Source organism: Hippocampus guttulatus, chromosome 1 (genome assembly GCF_054856545.1).
Source record: "Hippocampus guttulatus isolate MCC_2025c chromosome 1, RoL_Hgut_1.0, whole genome shotgun sequence".
Classification (NCBI taxonomy): domain Eukaryota; kingdom Metazoa; phylum Chordata; class Actinopteri; order Syngnathiformes; family Syngnathidae; genus Hippocampus; species Hippocampus guttulatus.
Genome location: NC_141261.1, coordinates 34,751,201 through 34,769,643, shown reverse-complemented (window position 1 = coordinate 34,769,643; position 18,443 = coordinate 34,751,201). Strand labels below are relative to the sequence as shown.

The following is an 18,443-nucleotide window of genomic DNA, read 5'->3' as shown; positions in this document are numbered from 1 at the left end:
CTGGCAGGAGACCCCGAGGACGACCAGGACACGCTGGAGAGACTATGTCACCCGGCTGGCATGGGAACGCCTCGGGATCCGTCAGGAAGAGCTCGAAGAAGTGGCTGGGGAGAGGGAAGTCTGGGCTTCCCTCCTAAAGCTACTGCCCCCGCGACCCAACCCCGGATAAGCAGTGGAAAATGGATGGATGGATGGATGGACATGTGCATTCAATGGTTTACGAGGGGCAAATTAAGTTCACCTGTAAAGGTTAGAGTGCATTTGAGGTTCATCGTGAAATGTCACTCGAACCCTTAAAATCCACAACTTCAGAGTCATTGAATAATTAACGGATGACATCATGCCGTATGTGTTGTGCAGGGATGCTGGCTCAGTTGCCCCGTGTGTCCCAAATTTGACGCATCACGCCGAAAGCTCCCACAATTCTGTTGGGTACCCCCTGTAAGTCCTGCTCACTCACTGTCACTTTGTGTCCATCAAATGATAACCATTCAAAAACCAATTCCAGCCGGGGTTATAATAGTTTGGGATTTTTCATTGTAATAATGATAATAATAATCCATTTTATTTGTAAGCGCCTTTCACAGAGTTAGTTTTTATTTCACTTTGACTTCTGTTTTTTAACTTCAGTCATTTTCTAAGCCAGCTTGTTAGTTTGTATTACTTTGTAGTTTAAAATATATGGAGTATTTCATTGCTGTCCCTGAAAAACAGTCTTTGGCATTTTCTTCAATTTTTACTTCATTGCAATGTCCGAAACGCGGATATCACTTTAACCTGGTGGTCTGTTGGCTCCAGTTGTGAGGCAAGATGCCGGTCCTACCTGGTAGACCCTAAACGTGTTGTGATGCAGTGTTGTGTCCAAGGACCGGCAACCCGAGGCCAAGGCCAAGGCCAAGGACTTGGAAAATTTTCCGGGCCAAGGCCAAGGACTTGAGAAATTTTCCGAGGCCAAGGCCAAGGACCAAGGACTTGCCTCCGAGGCCAAGGCCAAGGACCAAGGACTGATTTTGAAACGGAGGCCAAGCCACATGTATAAAACAATGCAGTCATACCACTTGGCAGGTCTTCATGATTTGCAACACCCCTCCATCAGAACCCTTTGCACTCCCTAACGCTTGAATGAAGTGTTTTTATTCAAAGAGTAGAACAGTCAGGGTACGTGTTATTTATACTGAGAAAAAAAATAAAATCATATGGTATACATTTATGAATGAATGTTTTAGTGTAGTAGTTTCTTAATATGAAGTAAATCAACACTCAACAGGCATGACGTGGCACGGAACACAAGTTGAGAAATGACTTTGCATAGAAGTCAATCACTGACTGCAGAAAAAGCGGTAATCTCTCAGTGATAATTTTACAGTTTACCGGCAGCGAGTCCCAGGGACTCGCTGATCAGAAAAGTATGAGTGCCATTATGGATTGAGAGAGTCCCAAATTTCGAATTCTGAAAGGGTCTACTTATTCAATTGCATATGATAATAACACAAACAACAACATATACATACAATGATAAACAAATGCTGCAAAAATTTAAATAATTCAGGAGCAGGCCTGAGGATTTCGGAAATTCATGGTAACCGTTTTTCGGTTCCGTCGGATTACCCAATGGGAAACCACGATAACAAATGTTGGGTTCCGTAAACGTTCATCATGGGAACCCATTTTTCTATTTTGACTGATGTTCATAATCAAGAATTCTGACACTCAAACGTATAATGTTTCAAGGGTCAATGTTTGAAAACTATGCATTAACAATGAACATTACATCAGCCGCTGTGTACTCCAGGTTTATTCCAAAAAATAAAGGAATCAAAAACTGATGTACTCATGTGGCATCATCAGAGTATTTTTTCCAATCTCACACTGCAAAGATTAATTGACTGCTAATCATTAATACGGTAAGTATTGATGTGGCTTGACATCCTCTTCCCAAGACGATGCATGTGTAATCTACGATCAATTTGACGAAAGAATTTAACACACGTCATCATGAGTTCTACCAACAGTTAACATTAGCATTGCTACACCTTGTGACGAATGTTTTATTCATAAAGTTACCATGCTACAACCAGTAAATTATAGAATAACCAATACTGTTTCATAATATTTTTCACAGCGATTAGCCTACAAATCTAATGACCAATTTGCCTCGTAATCGTGCCTCTCGTCGTATCTCGCTCTCGCGTTCTTTGCATACGTCACAGGTGAGTTTAGTGATACGCCCTTTGGACGATTCGTACGAAAAATCAGACAAGCATTCCCATTTCTTAAATATCGTAATTAGTAGACCTTGGTGAGTTTTTTTCGCCGCCATCTCAAACTTTCATCCGCGCGATTCCTCAGTTTGCGGACTAAAATAACAACCCGCATGCGCACATAACGTCATCCGTTGTGTCCCCCCCCAATGCTGAAAACAAAAAAAACGAAAGTAAATTAGAAGAAACACACTCACACACCACACCACATCACAAACACACATACAGGTGCAGTGAAATCGCGTGGATCACACAGTCAATTCAAGTGCAGTGACTTTTATAATTAAACTATTTTTCGGTACCGTGAAAATGACGACACGCTACTGGTAACGATTGTTACTGTGAAATCCTCAGGCTTGCCGTAGTTTTTTTGTTTGTTTGTTTGTTTTGACTGAGAAATTTCCTTGCGTCCCAAAAACGCACATTGTTTGGAACTGTGCGTCCAGTGGGAAAATTATGCGTCTAGGACGCGGGACGCAGAGGTAACGAGATGGCTGAATCTCTAACCATTCTCTGAGTACTACTATTATTACCACTACCACTAATACTACATTAATTAATACCTTCAACTTCACAATAATAAAAAAAAATAATTAAATCAACCATGATTTTAAACTATGTATTATCAATATTCATTATTCCAAACATGAGAAAGCATTCAGCAAACATAACTGGAATCGAGCAAAAGGACTCCAAATCCCAACGACCAAACCCGGAAGTGAACTGCCGACATTATTGACTCCAGCTGTAACGCAAGTTACTTGGTTCAAACAAACATTCTAGTGCGACCGCACAAACGTGACGACTGTGCAAAAATAACTAAATAAAAGACACCACTGTTACAGAAAGGCTTTACACGCTATTTAAACTGCGGATCGCGAACGCAACAAACCGTGATTGAAACTAACTGTGATGCCGCTCTTTATACGTTGCGCCAACTGTCACCTGTCAGTGGCAGACCCGCCCCTCTTAAAGCGCCAGAGTTAATTCATCAATATGGGTTTCCTTGGATGGAATTTATTAGATTCCTTCGTGATTTTTGCGGTCCTTATACAAGGGATTCGAGGCTCTAATCCCTCATTGTGTCCGAGGACCGGCAATCCGAGGCCAAGGCCAAGGCCAAGGACTTGACTCCCGAGGCCAAGGCCAAGGACCAAGGACTTGACTCCGAGGCCAAGGCCGAGGACCAAGGACCGCCCCTCGGTCCTCGAGTCAGTCCTCTAGGCCAAGGACCGGCTCGAGGAACACATCTCTGTTGTGATGTCTGGCTGAATACCCTGCCAGAAGGAGTTTGTTTCAACTCCCAAAACTTCACAAACGTCCCAGGGAGGAGATATTGAGTCCGAGTGGACCATGGTCCGCCCGCGCCACCATTGTTGAAGTGGCTGACAGGAGCTGTGCCTGTAAGTTGGTCGCTGTCTGTCATGGTGGCAACCCTCAAACCTGTGGTTGGGCACCAGTGATGAGGGATGCCATCAAGGCTGAAGAAGGAGTCCTGTTGGGCCTTTTGGGCTTGTGGGACTCTGGAGGAAACTGATGGTACTGGCAAAAAATGGGCCATGGAAGGAGTCTGGAGGAAACTGATGGTACTGGCAAAAAATGGGCCATGGAAGGAGTTTGACGAGCCCATGGAAAATGGCTTGTGGATGGTTCTGAGGAACTTCCAATCCACTGTCCAGCGTCCCAGGAGGGGGAAGCACTGCATCCACCATCAACAATGGGAATGGGGTCCTGTTGACCTTAGGTTTGGGGCGTTGCGAGTCCATGGAGAGACTACTTCAAAGACTGCCTCAATTCCAACGACAAGCCTTGTCATGAGGAAGCAGAGGCTGGGATCTCTGAGGTGGGCTCTCCAATCTCTGCGATTGAGGTTCCCAAGGTGGCTAAAAAGCTCCTCAGTGGCCGGGCTCCGGTGGTGTATGAAATAAGGCCAGAATTCCTAAAGATTCTGTTGTGGGCCTGTCCTGGTTGACACGCCACTGCAACATCACATGGACATCAAGGACTGTGCCTCTGTATTCGTAGACTGAGGTGCTACACCCTCTTTTTGAGAAGGGGGACCGCAGGGTGTGTTCCAACCATGGGGTGATCGCAGCCTTCCTGCTCAGGTTTTTTCTGGGGATCTGCAGAGGACGGTCCATCAGGAATTCCAATCTCAAATTAAGGAGCAATGGTGTGGGTTTAACAATGCACCAGCTCAATGGCCTCGGCAGAAACCTCCAGCATGCAATGGAGTTTGCACAACCAGTCTACATGTGCTTTGTGCACTTGCAGAAGGCGCCTTGTTCGATGATGTCCTGAGGGGAGTCCTTCAGAAATATGGTGCACTGAACTCCATGATACAAGCCGTTTGGTTCTTGCACGACCAGTGTTTGTTCCCCATTGCCAGCAATCAGTCTGATTTGTTTCCGGTGAGAGTTGCACTCTGCCTCTTGTCATCAGTTCAGTTCATCACCTTTATGGACAGAATTTCTAGGCGCAGCCAAGGCATTGAGAGGGTCTGGTTTGGAGGCATTTCTGTGTTTTTTGCATCTCTTGTGGTACTCTCACTGGAGTGGTTCGTGAAGCAGTTGGAATGAAAATCAGTACCTCCAAATCTGTGAAGATGTTCTTTAAGTCAGAAAGGGGTGAAGTGCACTCTCCAGGTTGTGTATGAGGTCCTGCCTGGGGGAGTTCAAGTATCTTGGGCTCTTGTTTATGAGTGAGGGAAGAATGGAACAAGAGGTCGACAGCCGGATCAGTGCAGCGTCTGCAGAGATGCCGACTTTCTATCAGTCTGTCATGGTGAAGACGGAGCTGAATCAAAAGGTGAAGCTCTCAATTTACCGATTAATCCACTTTCCTACCCTCACCGATGGTCACGAGCTGTGCGTCATGACCAAAAGAACAAGATCCCGAATGCCTCGCAGGGTTTCCCATTCAGGAGGAGCTCAGTCGAGACGCTGCTCCTCCACATTGAGAGGAGGCAGATGAGATCATTTTCTTTCATTCCAAACATCTAAAATTCTTCTCATTTATGATCCCGCTGCCTCGACTGATGCTATAAGTTTTCACTATCAAGATATTTTATGCAGGTTTAGTGTACGCAAGTCAGAAATTTGGTATTGTGATTTGATGAGATATATGCTGAAGGTTTTTCAACTCCAAAATTGTTTGAACACAAAGATGCATTTTTCACCAGCATTTTGGTGGTACTGCAACCCGTACAACTTTTGGACTGTTGGAACTTGAAGGCTCGTACTTGATGGTGATGTGTCGGCCCGGAGCCAGACCCCACGCCTTCTCCCGGGGACCAGGGGCGCGCCGAGGCGTTCCGTCTCTTCCCGGGCGTCAGCTGAAGGATCCGGTGGGCCGACACAAAAGAAGCGAAAAATCCAAGGTTTCTTAGTCGAGCCGCAGATCAGGGGACACACCAGAAGTTTCTAAGAGCTTGAAGCCGAGATCGTTTAAAGTCCAAAAACAAACTAAGTCCAGAGGCCGAGGTGCAGGCTGGTCACAAACGAGTTTATTCAATCAAACCCGGAGAGGTACAGATGTGCACATCAGGAAACTCTGAAAAACTCCCCGGAATACACAGGTTTTATAGCGATATGAGGGGCAACCCCTCTCATTTCATTGGTCAGTTTCTAAGATCGTTTGTTAACTTAATGGTGTCATACTGCGTTGTGTAATTCTGATTGGCTGTGGCTTTCTTTGCTAGCTAGATTTTAATGGTATCTATAATTACTTCATAACTTAGTTTGTGGATTATAATAGTATCACAGTTGTTCTGTTTATAAAAATATAATAGGGGCCCCTACTGGGCCTTTGTATGATTGCTTGTGGCTTTCACCATATCTGTATGCGTGGCTACCTAGTAATGATCTTTCCTGAGCAGACAATGGTCAGTTAACTTGCTTTGTCATGTTCCGTTTGTCTTTTGCAGTTGGAGGCTGTAAATTTCCCCAGTGAGGGACAAGTAACGGACATCTTATCTAAGGGTGGCCACCTTGCTTTGCTATGTTCCGCCTTTCTTACCAAAGACCATCTGAGGGCGACCACCTTGTGTAGCTATGGCAACCATACTCATTTCCCGCTCGCTATAGTGGAATGTGAAATTTGACATAGAACAGATACCCTTACGCACTCGCACTTCAGTACTCTCTTTGCTGCGTGGGTCAAGCCGTTGATGAAATGATATAGAAACGCATTGAGTGTTTTTGTCCGAATGAAACCTATTAGCAGAAAGCAAAAGTTGATAGCTAATACGCTTCGTTAATGTACAATTAGCTTCTGGGTTCCACATTCGTTTGACCTATTAATTTCTCTGTTCGACAACCGTATGCCTGTTTTTTTCTATCAGCTATGAGTTATTAATGTGGTTTAACACAGTATTAATATAAAACAGACACTACAATGGAAGCTTCATGATTTTTTTTCCCCTTGTGTTTTTCAGGCCTCAGTTCCAGCAGTTCACACCTCAAGAAGCCATCACACGAGAGCAAATGGAAACCTCCAATTCGTCTGCAGTCGATTTTAGTCCAGACCGAGCTGTCTTCAGTGACGTGTAGGTTTGATACTTTGTCTTAAGCCGCCGCTGATGGTGTGACACACATGGTAACATCACGTCTCTCTCTCTCTCTGTTTGTCTACCAGGGCCACAGGAGACATGGAACTTGTCTTGAACAGTTTTATAAACTTTTCATGAAGGCCCCCTGGGCCTCCAACTGCCTCGTCTTCACTTTGAGCCACATTCAGAATGTGACAGGAAACAATACAAGCACTGACACCACATCCATTTCCCGAGCACATCCATCGTGGATTTTGATTTTGACTTCTTTGCGCGTCCACATTAGCGACACATTTATTACTGGATACAATTTATGTCCCTTATCATGGTAATGAAATTGCATTATAAGAGGTTTTAAGGCAAAAACGAAGCCAACTTCAGAATTTACGATGTAATTCTAAATTATAACCCGTCATCTGTGGTGACTGAATGTAGTCTTTCTTTTTTTTTTTTTTAAATTAATATATCAACAATGCTTTTACGAATGTATTTGTTGCAAGTAAGTCAACTCTGACTCACACACAACGCCAAATATCAGCATGAGTTACCTTTTTTTCTCAAATCTGCTTGAAACAAACACAGTGCCATATACTGTATCTTGGACAGTGGCACTATGTTGTCACAGCAAATAGCACTTATAAAAAAATTGATCTATTGAGCACAGCGCAATGTATAAGCTTCCCCCACGAAATAAATTTTTAAAAATCTGAACTGTTGTTTATAAGCCACACCGAAGTAGACCCAAACTTAAATTGACCTTCAGTAAATCTAATTGTATCCACTGAGCAGGTCATTTTTGTCTGTGTGTATTGATTGTCTGTCCGTGTTCCTGCCACCATGTTTAGTAAGAGTTGTCTGATGAGTTTAAATGACAACTGTAGCGATGCTAATTCCAGCTAACCTGTCTCATCATTTCCCATTTTATGTTAGAATTGAGATCGCGGACTGGTGTTCAAGTGAGGCTAATGATAATAACACTGATGTTGTGTTGAAAGTTGTACATCGAATGAACGTTGATGACAAATAAACAGCCATGAGCAAGAACGTGGTGCCTCCTATTTGAAGAACTTCCAGCTAGCTGAACTAAAGTACATGTACTGTTTAGAGGGAAAAATGAATACAAATAAAAGATCAAACAAAACCTGCCAACCATAAAGAACGAAAAAAACTAGTGGAAACTGCACTAACCAATGTGAAAATAACGGCAACCAAATATACAAGGAAAATACTTTCAGGCATGGTTGAGGCCGTGCTTTGAGCAGTATACTGAGCCGAATGATTTCATGTGTGCACATTTGATATAAAAAGAATGTGACCAGTTCACACTTTGACATACAGTAGAACTCATGCAGGAAGCAAGATTCAAGAGAAGCTAAAAATAGACAATGCATCCTTGCGTTCAGTTGCAGGGGTTAAAGCTGGGAGGAAAAAAGACGTGGATTGAGGTACAAACTTTGTTCCATACCTCTCATAAGAGCGGCTTGTTTTATGTACTTCAGCGATCAAATTACTGTGCTCTTTTCAATAGTAGAAAAGAAAGTACAGATGGGCAAGTATATCGATAAGACGTATCGAGATCGGTGCCAAAACTAGCCTTATTTTAAGCTATCCGTATCACTTTGCCACATGAGCGAATCATCATCCGCTTCAGAAAGAAAGGTCTTTTTTCACACTTTTTTGTCATTGTTAAATTTTATATATCAAAAGTAATCGCGGTATTTGTACTCTGTATCGGTGAGAACTCCAAGAGTGAATACTCATACTGGTATCGGTCTGAAAAAAAAAAGTAGTATCGGACATTTCTTCAGAAGAAAAAATGGCCAACAAGTGCTTCAGGACATTTTGGCAGAGTGCGGGGCAGATAAAAATTCAATTGGTGCCATGAAATTGGGCTGACATCCCTGCACGGTGATATAGGCTGTCCATTGAATGCGAGTTGTGTCAACTGCTGCTCAACATCGCTTGCATCAGCCAAAGAGAACACAATTACATCACAAGAGTATATGATGATGACTGTATTATTAGCTTCAAAAATCCTCAAACACCGTTAAAAAAAAAAATAAAGAGACAATTTGTACACTGTACATCACAAAAAAGTAAAAACAATTCTGAATGCCTCACTAAAATCTATTCAATCCGTCGCTTGTCAGGGAAACCACACAGGAAACGGCAGAAGCTGCTTGCATGTCTGGCCAATGAGGCAATGTGGTCATCGGAGCATAACATCGAGCATGCGGTTTTCAAGTGAGCGCATTTCATGCTCTCAGATTTTTTTTGGGGTGGGGGTGGGAGTCCTGACCTCCATCCTGATGTCACGCAACAGCAGCCTGTGTATGTGCTTTGACAAACACGAGGAAATGCAAACCAACAGTAGGAAAAAGTGGAAGGGGACCAAATTGACATTGAAACGGGGGCCCTTTTTTCGTTTGAAGTTGTACATACCTGCGGATCAAGTGGCAAATTCACAATGATGATCTCTACCTTCGCTGAAGAGTCCTTTCAACAGCATGGATCTCCACATTGTGTGTTTAAGAATTATTATACTAAATGAGCATAGGGCTTGTTTTAAAAGGCCCCAATCATGACTAATTGAAGATTGGCTATGCTGACTTATCTGTCCACTGTTCTATTTTGTAACCAACAACAACAAAAAATCCCTTTCAATTTGGCTTTTGTAGATCCATGCTTTTCATTGGACACTAACAATGTGATTGTTTGTGTGTGTGTGTGTGTGTGTGTGTCTGTTTGTTCCTTTGCTCCAAAATGATAAGGCCTCAAATATTACTCAAGGAAAATTTGTGATTTTTGGCATTTCATCTGTCCATTAAAAAGCATGTTTCCACATTAACTTTTTTTTAATTTAAAAAAAGAAAAGAATGGCAACACATGATTAGATTTGAATGTCATATGTAGTATGAAAAGTGCTCTTCAAATAAAGTTTGATTTGACTGATTGATAGATATCGAGCAGTGACTATTTGTAAATAGTTGATTTTTTTTCATCAGCACCCTGATTAAAACTAAGTTTGGATGATTTATAATTCGCATACATGTGCAGAAATGAAGTTTAAAAAAGAAAAGTGGTAAAACAAGCCTACGTACAGTGACAGACAACAATCATTCTCTGACAAAAAGCATTCTCTGACACACACTTAAAAAATGGGATTCATTCTGGTCAAGTACAATACACACGTTAAATGAAGCGGAACAAAGCAAAGAGCAAAATCATGGCGGCTGAATAAAGAAAAGCATGCTGAAGTCTCTACTGTATAGCTTCACTCCTAGCCCAAAAAAAGAAGGGAAAAAAAACGAGCGAAAAGAAAGAAGGTGACTTGGTCGAAAGCCTTCATCTTTGTCCTGCAGTCCAAAAGGAGGGAGGAGACCCAGTTCGGCTGTCAGAACCAGGATTGAAAAAGAGGTGTTTGACCAGCAGCTCGCGGCTCTTCTGCGGCCTTATAGGGCCTGCGTTTTGAGCTCCACGGGCTCTCCCCTTGTCTCCTGCGGGCCCTCGGACTCCGGGGGCCGAGTGCCCTTCAGTGTGGCGAGCCTCTCGGAGAGGCTGCGCATTCGCGGGAAGAGCAGGAAGTCATAGAGCAGAGCGCCGATAGTGCCGCCGATCAAAGGCCCCACCCAGTATACCTGTAAAAAAAAAATAGAGTGCGTTATGCTTTGGAGCACATCAGTCATTTGAAACAGCTTACATAAAATCGCAGAAAAAAAAGAAAAAAGAAATGGGGGAGCTTCCGGTCAGGATGTAGGTGCAGGAAGCTTCACATTTGCTTGGGAGACATCTTAGGTTGGACTTTGAAAGAGCTTTGGAAATGAAGCTTCTTGATACTTTTTGTGGGTCGACTCATGACAAACACGACTACCAAATTCCATGTCGCAACGAAGAACTGCTGCATTTCCCAAAACCAAATACAACTTCCAAGACGGGAAAGTTAAGTCTTTGAAGGGGCAAAATATGGCCGCTTCAAACCAAAATGACGGCGTTCCTGTCTGTAACAACAAGGCTGACGTGGGAATCGCTGTTTCGACCGCATGATTGTCACCGTTTTAAATTATGTGGGGGGGTTTGTATTATTGCTATTGGATGTTAGATGTTCTGTGAAACGCTTTGTTAATTCTGCAGCGTTTGCGAAAGGTGCGAAATAAAGCTGCATTGGATTGGATTCTCAGGAATGGCTTTTGGAGATGGCAAGTCTGAACAGCTCTTTGTGAAACCGAATTGGTGTTGCGTTTTGATCATGTTCTCATAATCATAATGCTGCTTTTCAGTGAGCTTTATTTAGAGTCTGGGAGTGAATGGGTTCAGGTTTGATTCAACACCTGTCCAAAAATGGGCAAAATCACTTTTGACATTTCTTTGTTTTCACAGAGGACGAACAAAATCATCAAACACCGTATTCGCATGTGATTGAAATCATTCGATTTGGACACTTTTTTAAAACAATACTTTTTCTGTGCAGTTAGCAAGCTAACTGTAGCGAGAAGCACATTTTACTGTAATTTTTCCTGTTCACCGTTTCCATTAGGCATTTGAGAAACCGTTTTAACTTCGCTAAGAGTTTGGTCACTCCGGAGAATGTGAGAGGGAGGTAATCTGCTCATCAAATGTTGTTCAAAGACAGCATGTCAGGAATCCCCCACACACTAGTTGTTGCTGGCAAGTCGATGAGATTTGCGGTAAACTGTGATCTTACCCAATGATTGACAAAATTCCGGACCAGCACAGCCGGAGCGAAGGACCTCGCTGGGTTCATCCCTGCTCCAGTGTAGTAAATCTAAGTGGGGGAAAAACACCGCCTTCTAAGTTGTCGAGCACTGACAAGGTCATAAATGCGAGGCTCTTGGAAGTCTCACCCCGAGAAGATGTCCCAGCAGCACTGAGAAACCGATAGCCAGCGCAGCAGATCCCAAGCGCCCGTTGCGACGCTCGTCCGTCACGGCAAAGATGCAGACCACCAGCTGCAGGGTGAGGAAGACTTCCATGGTGGTGGCCATGCCCAGACTGATGCCCGGCTGCAGCTGCCCGGGTAATGAGGAGAGAAATCACCTTCATCACGTTTACGTTTCTCATCTTCAAGGTACGAGCTTCTCACATGTGCAGCGAATTATTGCAGGACAGACACAGTATTGGAATGCAAATGCTTTCGTGAAGGGTTTTTATTTTTCCTTCGGTTGACTCCTCCCGCATTTGAAGCGAGAGACGGTGTTTTTCGTCGGACGGCGCCGAATGCTTTCACAGAGTGGGCCCCGGGTGGTCTTACCGTGTTCAGGACCAAGTTGCCCCTCATATTGATGGGCGTGACCCCATAGAGCACGGCGGCACCAGCCAGGGCTCCCAGACATTGGGCCACTATGTAGAAGATGGCGCGGAACAGCGACATCTGGGAGCCGACCAGGAAGGCGAAGGTCACCGCCGGGTTGATGTGTCCGCCGCTGATGTGGCCAATGGACTGGATGAAGGTAGCGGCCGCCAGCCCGAAGCAGAAGGCCACGTGCAGGACGTTGTGGGGTCCTGTGGTCCAGCGGAGGGCGGCCCCCAAGCCGAAGAAGACGAAGAACATGGTGCCGTAGAACTCGGCGAACACCGCTCGCCAGAAAGACACGGACCGTAATTCCCACATGGTGACCCGAAATTGGACTCAACACAAATTCTCAGTCAGCTCAAGAGAGACGCACGCACCCCACCCTGCACACCAACACCTCGTTCAAACTGGAAAGTCTGACTCAAGCCAAACTCGGGACACTTGGAGAATGTCGTTCATGGAGGGCTCCTGAGTGGAGCGCCGCGCTAGTCTGCTCGCATCAAAGGGCCAACGGCAGCGTAGTTAGCAAAACATGGAGACGCGTACGGTGCACACATTCGGCCCCTTTACCAGGCCGGGGGGAATTTGGAGGCCTTTTTATAAGAGCCTCACTGAGCCCAGGGGAGGGGTCCGTACACAATGGCGTCATTGCAAACGGCATCCTTAACCCTTGCCACGTCTGCAACCGGCACACACTGCTCTTTGGCTGATGGGAGCAAAGGGTCCATCTAGAACTGAGCCGAAAAGAGGCTGCAACAAAATAAATACAAAGCACACTGCGCTGTGATGTCTATAAAGTGCCGTGCAAATGTCCAAAATATCATCATATTTTTGCCCTACAAAGCATGGCTTTTCAATAAAAAATGTCCGATATGGATTTTTTTTTAATCTATTTTGGACCCTTTGGACTCTTACAAGGGTGAAAATATGAATGCAAAACGATTGACTGTTTTACAATAATTTCTCATTTGTCATTTGTTTAACTTTACAACAACGTGAAAAATCTGCAAAAATGTCTTTTTTTTTTTTGCTTGAATATCATTATCTTTGTCGCAAGTTGTAATGTGTTGAAAAAAAAATAAACAAATAAAATCTTCCCCCAAGGAAAACTCTCTCTCAGTGTGTGTGTGTGTATATATATATATATATATATATAGATAGATTTTTTTTTTTTTTTTGGAGCTTGTCATCGTGTGCTGTCAAGCAATGACAATTTTTTTTCTTTTACTAATTCATCACACAATTTTCCATACTTCATCATGATTGTAACACATTTATTCGTATAAAATCTTGGAATTCTTGTCTCATCAAATAGAAAGTACACTATTTTATAGACTATTACAATGGCTTTTAACTGCTTTCTTTGATCTTTGCAGCGGTGCAAAGTTCGATGTCTCCTGGGTGGAGTTTGCATGTTCTCCCTGTGCCTGCCTGGAATTTCCCCGGGTATTGTGGTTTCCATTTCAAAACATTCTAAACACAGTAAACTCATCCGTTAACAATTATATTCTACAGAGGGCCAGATGGTTTAAGTTTTTTTCTGAATAAAGTATTTCATTGAAAAGTGTTTTATTTAGTTTTTTTATTAATTTCCATGGGTTGTTTTTTTTGAGAGGTTAAAATTGGTGTGATGAGGAACAAAGTGATTTTTTCCGGCAAAGAATTTCTATTTGGCTTAATAACCATAATAAAGCACACAGGTAACATATCTGATGAAAATGCTTGGTATGTATTTAATTAAAAAGTATGAGTGATAACTCATGTGTCAGTGTGACCTTTGTGACATTTGTATATGAGCAATATATATATATATATATATATATGTATATACATATATATATATGAAAATAATGTATATGTATGTATATATATTGTATATATATATATATATACATACATATACATTATTTTCTGGGTTTCATATTATGTTCAAGCTATTGCAAATGAAAAGATTTTACCTGACATGCAAAAAAAATTTTTTTAAGTGCTCAACGCAGTCAAAAGATCAATGTTGATTAATTTAAGTGGATATGACTCAAAATATTGAATATGAAATATATAGAAATATATAGAATATGAAATATAGAGCAAGAAAATGTTGACTTCATTGTATTTATTAATGAAATGAAGCGGCCCGGTTGGATCAACGTCAGTGAAGTTCAGGTGGTCCGACATCTTCATCTATTATATCAACTGTTGTTATTTATCAAGAATACAATCATTGTTTGTTTGTGTGGGGTTTTTTTTTTACTCTTGTTGAGGGATTGACAAATTGATCCATTTAAACAGTTGAATTCCAAATATTTTTAAAATGTGTTGGGGGTTTTTTTCCTTTTAATTTCTTAACTATACATGAAGATTTCTGCGATTGGCTGGCAAACAGTTCAGGGTGTAGCCCGCCTATGTTTAGGTTTTATTGGGTCTTTTGATGATGTGAACGCTTGTAAATGGCCCGCATGGCAGCAGAAGTGATTAGGCAGATATTTGCATTGTGTGTACTGGACAGCGCCGCAGGCTCAGGCCGCACAAAGCGCTGACAAATCCACAGGTAGTGGCAGGGGGCACGGCCATTCAGCATGCTGCTGACAAGCCTGGACGCTGGCGGCGGATTTGAAAGAATTGTGCTGAGCTCACTGACGCTTTTGTCTTGCGTACAAAACTGCTTGCTGGCAGCTACATGTTCGACGACTTTCTCCATGTTTATTTTGCACTTATGCGTTTAGCAAACTTTCTGTCCATCAGACTACAACAAAAAATGCCGGACACCACAAGACTCAATTCCTGATTATTATTATCAATCATGATAATAACAATAATAATAATAATAATATATCAAATGTTTAAATAAATAAAGTTGATGAGCCATACGATGAAGGTGTGGGAAAGAGTAGTTGAAGCCAGGTTGAGACAGGAAGTGGAGATTTGTGAACAGCAGTATGGTTTCATGCCAAGGAGAGCACCACAGATGCAATATTTGCCCTGAGGATGCTGATGGAGAAGTACAGGGAAAGTAGGAAGGAGCTACACTGTGTATTTGTAGATTTAGAGAAGGCTTATGACAGGGTGCCAAGAGAGGAATTGTGGTTCTGTATGAGGAAGTCAGGGCTTGCAGAGAAGTACCTTAGGTTGGTTCAGGACATGTACAGTGTATGAGAATAGTACAACAGTGGTGAGGTGTGCAGTTGGATGGACAGAAGACTTCAAGGTGGAGGTAGGACTGCATCAAGGATCGCCCCTGAGCCCCTTCTTGTTTGCTATGGTTGATGGACAGATTGACAGATGAGGTCAGACAGGAGTCACCCTGGACTATGACGTTTGCAGATGACATTGTGATCTGGAGTGAGAGTAGGCAGCAGCTACAAGAAAACCTAGAAAGGTGGAGGTTTGCACTAGAGAGAAGAGGAATGAAGGTCAGTCATAGTAAGACAGAGTACATGTGCATAAATGAACGGGAGACCAGTTAAACGTGAGGTTACAGGGAGGAGAGGTGGCGAAGGTACAGGAATTTAAGTACTTAGGATCAACAGTGCAGAGCAGCAGAGACTGTGGAAGAATAGAGTGCAGGCAGGATGGAACAGCTGGAGAAAAGTGTCAGGAGTGATTTGTGATCGAAGGGTGTCAGCTAAGGTGAAGGGAAAAGTTTACAGAACAGTTGTGAGACCAGCCATGATGTACGGTCTAGAGACACTAGCAATGGGCAAAAGACAGGAGGCAGACTTAGAGGTGGCTGAGTTAAAGATGCTGAGATTCTCCTTTGGAGTGACAAGGATGGACAGGATCAGAAATGAGGTCATCAGAGGGACAACTCGGACGGGAAAGTTTGGAGAAAAAGTTAGAGAGGCCAGACTGAGGTGGTTTGGACATGTGCAGAGGAGGGACAGTGGATACATCGGTAGGAGAATGTTAGAGATGGAGCTACCAGGTAGGAGACAGAGAGGAAGGCCAAAGAGGAGATTCATGGATGCCGTGAGGGAAGACATGCAGGTAGTTGGAGTCAGAGTAGAGGATGCAGAGAACAGGGGAAGATGGAAATTAATGACTCGCTGTGGCAACCTCTGAAAAGGGACAAGCCGAAAGGAGAAGAAGAAGAAGAAGAAATGTAAATACTCAAAGATGATTTATAGTCGCATGGTGGGATGCCTCCAAGTGGCGCGAGGGGGAACGCCGGGGGTCTCGAGCCCCTGCTGCGGCTGAGTGCCCACCAGCCGACGGGGAAGGAGGAGGGACCTCACCGGAAGGAGAGACACCCAATGCTCGCCCCGCCGGAACGGAGGGAAGTGGGAGTAGCCGCCCCACAACCCTCCTTAAACAAAAGTCAGGCGAGGGCCCTTTCAGGACCCGCACGTGGCGCGACGAGGTGGGACCGAGATGGTTCCCCAGGGGGTGGGATAGGGATGGTGAGAAGGAAGCGCAAGCAAGGCGGGATGGGCAAAAGACAGCCTGGTGGGGATTCACCCTCATCCAGGCCCCGGGGATAGGTGCTATAGGTATGTGTGGAGTGATAGGAATGGAGAACCGCTAAGGCAAATGCAAGAAAGAGGAGTGAATATGTATGACGTGAGGAAAATGCTGGGAGTGAAATCCATTGAGTGGAAAATCGAGAGGCGAGTGTTGCAGAGAATCGGACATGTGATGCGTATGGGAAATGAAAGACTAACAAAAGCTATGGTATTGGGATGGTGGGAGGAACTGGAAGGAAGAGGGAAGAAGATGGGGCGCAAAAGGAAGACGGTGTTGTACTGGAAGAGAGTGATGAGGAATGCAGGAATGGACTGGACGGAGGTGGAGAGATTGACGAGCGACAGGGAAGGATGGAAGCGGAGAGTGAGTGAGCGAATGGATCACCTGTATAAATGGGAAAATCAGAAAGGTCACAGATATGAGGTGGGTAGGAACGAGGAAAGACTGGAGAGGAATGCTAGGAGAGTGAATGATGGGTTGGAATGTAGTTACGAGGGGTGCGGAAAAGTGTGCAGGAGTAGAGCTGGTCTAACCATGCACGAAAAGCGGATGCACCGCAGGAACGAGGGACAGGTAACGTTTGAGTGTGGGAAGTCTGGGGGGACGTTTGGGTCGAAAGGGAATAAAATAAGTCACGAAAGGAGTTGCACGGGAGGAGCGTATGAGGGGAAGGGAGGAAGGAGACAGTGTGGAGGGTGTGAAAGGTGGGTGACAAAAACAAACTATGCCAGACACGTGAGAGGGTGTGAAAGAGTGGAAAGAGAGAATGAGGAGGAGAGGGGAGGAGGGAGAAGGGATGGAGCGGGCGTGACGCGTGGTGGGGGGGCTGGGGGAGGACGAAGAGCAAATGGGGAGGGGGGTCGCGGAGGGAGAAGGGTGGCTTGCGGGAGGTGTGGGAAGGAATTGTTGGCGGGGAACCTAGCGAGGCACCAACGGGACTCGTGCCGGGTGTGGGACCCGGGAGGGGGGGCAAGTCCCTGACGGGGGCCGACTGCCCAGGATCGGATCGGAAAGATGATTTATACACTAAACAGTTACTCTTCACACAAGAGGCGGTGAGTGTGAAACACAGAAAGGAACATTGAGGAAATCCGGAACCCTTCATCAAGTCAAAGCTGGAGGTGGACGGCGGCGGCAACAGATGGAGGGAGGAAGGTGGCACAGCATAAATCATAGCCTGGCAGAAGGAGAAAGTAGCCTGGGCCTCGTAAAATGGGAGCTGAAAGACAGCTTGCTACTCCAGCCTGACCAAAATAAACAGCTTAAAACTAAAAACGTTCAAGGGCAAAAATTAAAATAAAAAAGATGGTAGCCTGGCCAAAGCAAACGGCTTGAAACTAAGAACTTGGGAAAAAAAAGCAGAAAACATCACACAAACACAGCAGTGTCCGTTCCTTCTGTTTTTCATGTGCCTCAACATCAGAACACTGTCCTTTTTCAGTTTTTGTGTGTACTTCCTTACATTCTATTATGAGTTCACCACTAGATGACAAGTGCCTTGATAAGTCTAACGTGTCTCTTCCCATGCTATGTCCACTTCCCTTTCGCTATGTTCTCTTCATGCTGGTCTGTCAAGGAGGGGAAGCTCAATTTTGGCCTACATCACAAAACGTGTCCGTTTATTTATATGTGAATTCTACTCTCCGTTCCTTTTCAAGAAAATGATCTGTGACCCTGTCATACCAACAAGGCCTCTTTTCCAGGGTCTTAACTAGTGTCCTACAACTACAGCAACTACAATAAAACCCACCAGAAATAAAAGATGAATTCGTCACTAGTCATTTTCAACCAAGAGAGTGTTACTAAGATGATTAGAAGTCTCCAGTTCAACTCAGAACAGAATGAGAATTGAAAGATGCTC

The 18,443-nt window shown here is 44.1% G+C and overlaps 2 protein-coding genes across 7 annotated transcripts in view; one reads left to right on the top strand and one right to left on the bottom strand.

Moving 5' to 3' along the window:
- The window catches only part of stat6 (signal transducer and activator of transcription 6, interleukin-4 induced), a 55,445-nt gene extending 47,591 nt beyond the window's left edge, over nt 1-7,854 (top strand). For 3 of the 6 annotated variants that reach the window (XM_086128040.1, XM_086128029.1, XM_086128070.1), the window contains 3 exons: nt 361-441; nt 6,697-6,807; nt 6,897-7,854. In XM_086128040.1, coding sequence (XP_085984166.1) covers nt 361-441; nt 6,697-6,807; nt 6,897-6,948 — 244 coding nt within the window. In that variant the 3' untranslated portion in view covers nt 6,949-7,854. Of the gene's footprint in view, nt 1-360; nt 442-6,186; nt 6,658-6,696; nt 6,808-6,896 lie in introns of those variants that run through there. The other 3 variants (XM_086128062.1, XM_086128046.1, XM_086128055.1) reach the window with 3 other exon arrangements.
- A 2,107-nt stretch (nt 7,855-9,961) lies between these two features.
- Nucleotides 9,962-12,705, bottom strand: LOC147211519 (lens fiber major intrinsic protein-like). The gene is made up of 4 exons (XM_086128018.1): nt 12,080-12,705; nt 11,673-11,837; nt 11,513-11,593; nt 9,962-10,448 (listed from the first exon to the last, which is right to left on the bottom strand). Exons 1-4 carry the CDS (start codon nt 12,437-12,439, stop codon nt 10,263-10,265), a joined length of 792 nt encoding a protein of 263 aa, XP_085984144.1. The 5' UTR covers nt 12,440-12,705; the 3' UTR covers nt 9,962-10,262.
- Between the last annotated feature and the right edge of the window lie 5,738 nt (nt 12,706-18,443).

What these genes read in the sequence shown, in the direction of transcription:
- LOC147211519 (XM_086128018.1), bottom strand. Translation starts at nt 12,439, where the DNA reads ATGTGGGAATTACGGTCCGTGTCTTTCTGGCGAGCGGTGTTCGCCGAG. An exon ending in GCAACTTGGTCCTGAACACG is followed by an intron (nt 11,838 to 12,079) that starts GTAAGACCACCC and finishes TTACCCGGGCAG; the next exon opens with CTGCAGCCGGGCATCAGTCT. An exon ending in GGAATTTTGTCAATCATTGG is followed by an intron (nt 10,449 to 11,512) that starts GTAAGATCACAG and finishes TTTTTTTTACAG; the next exon opens with GTATACTGGGTGGGGCCTTT.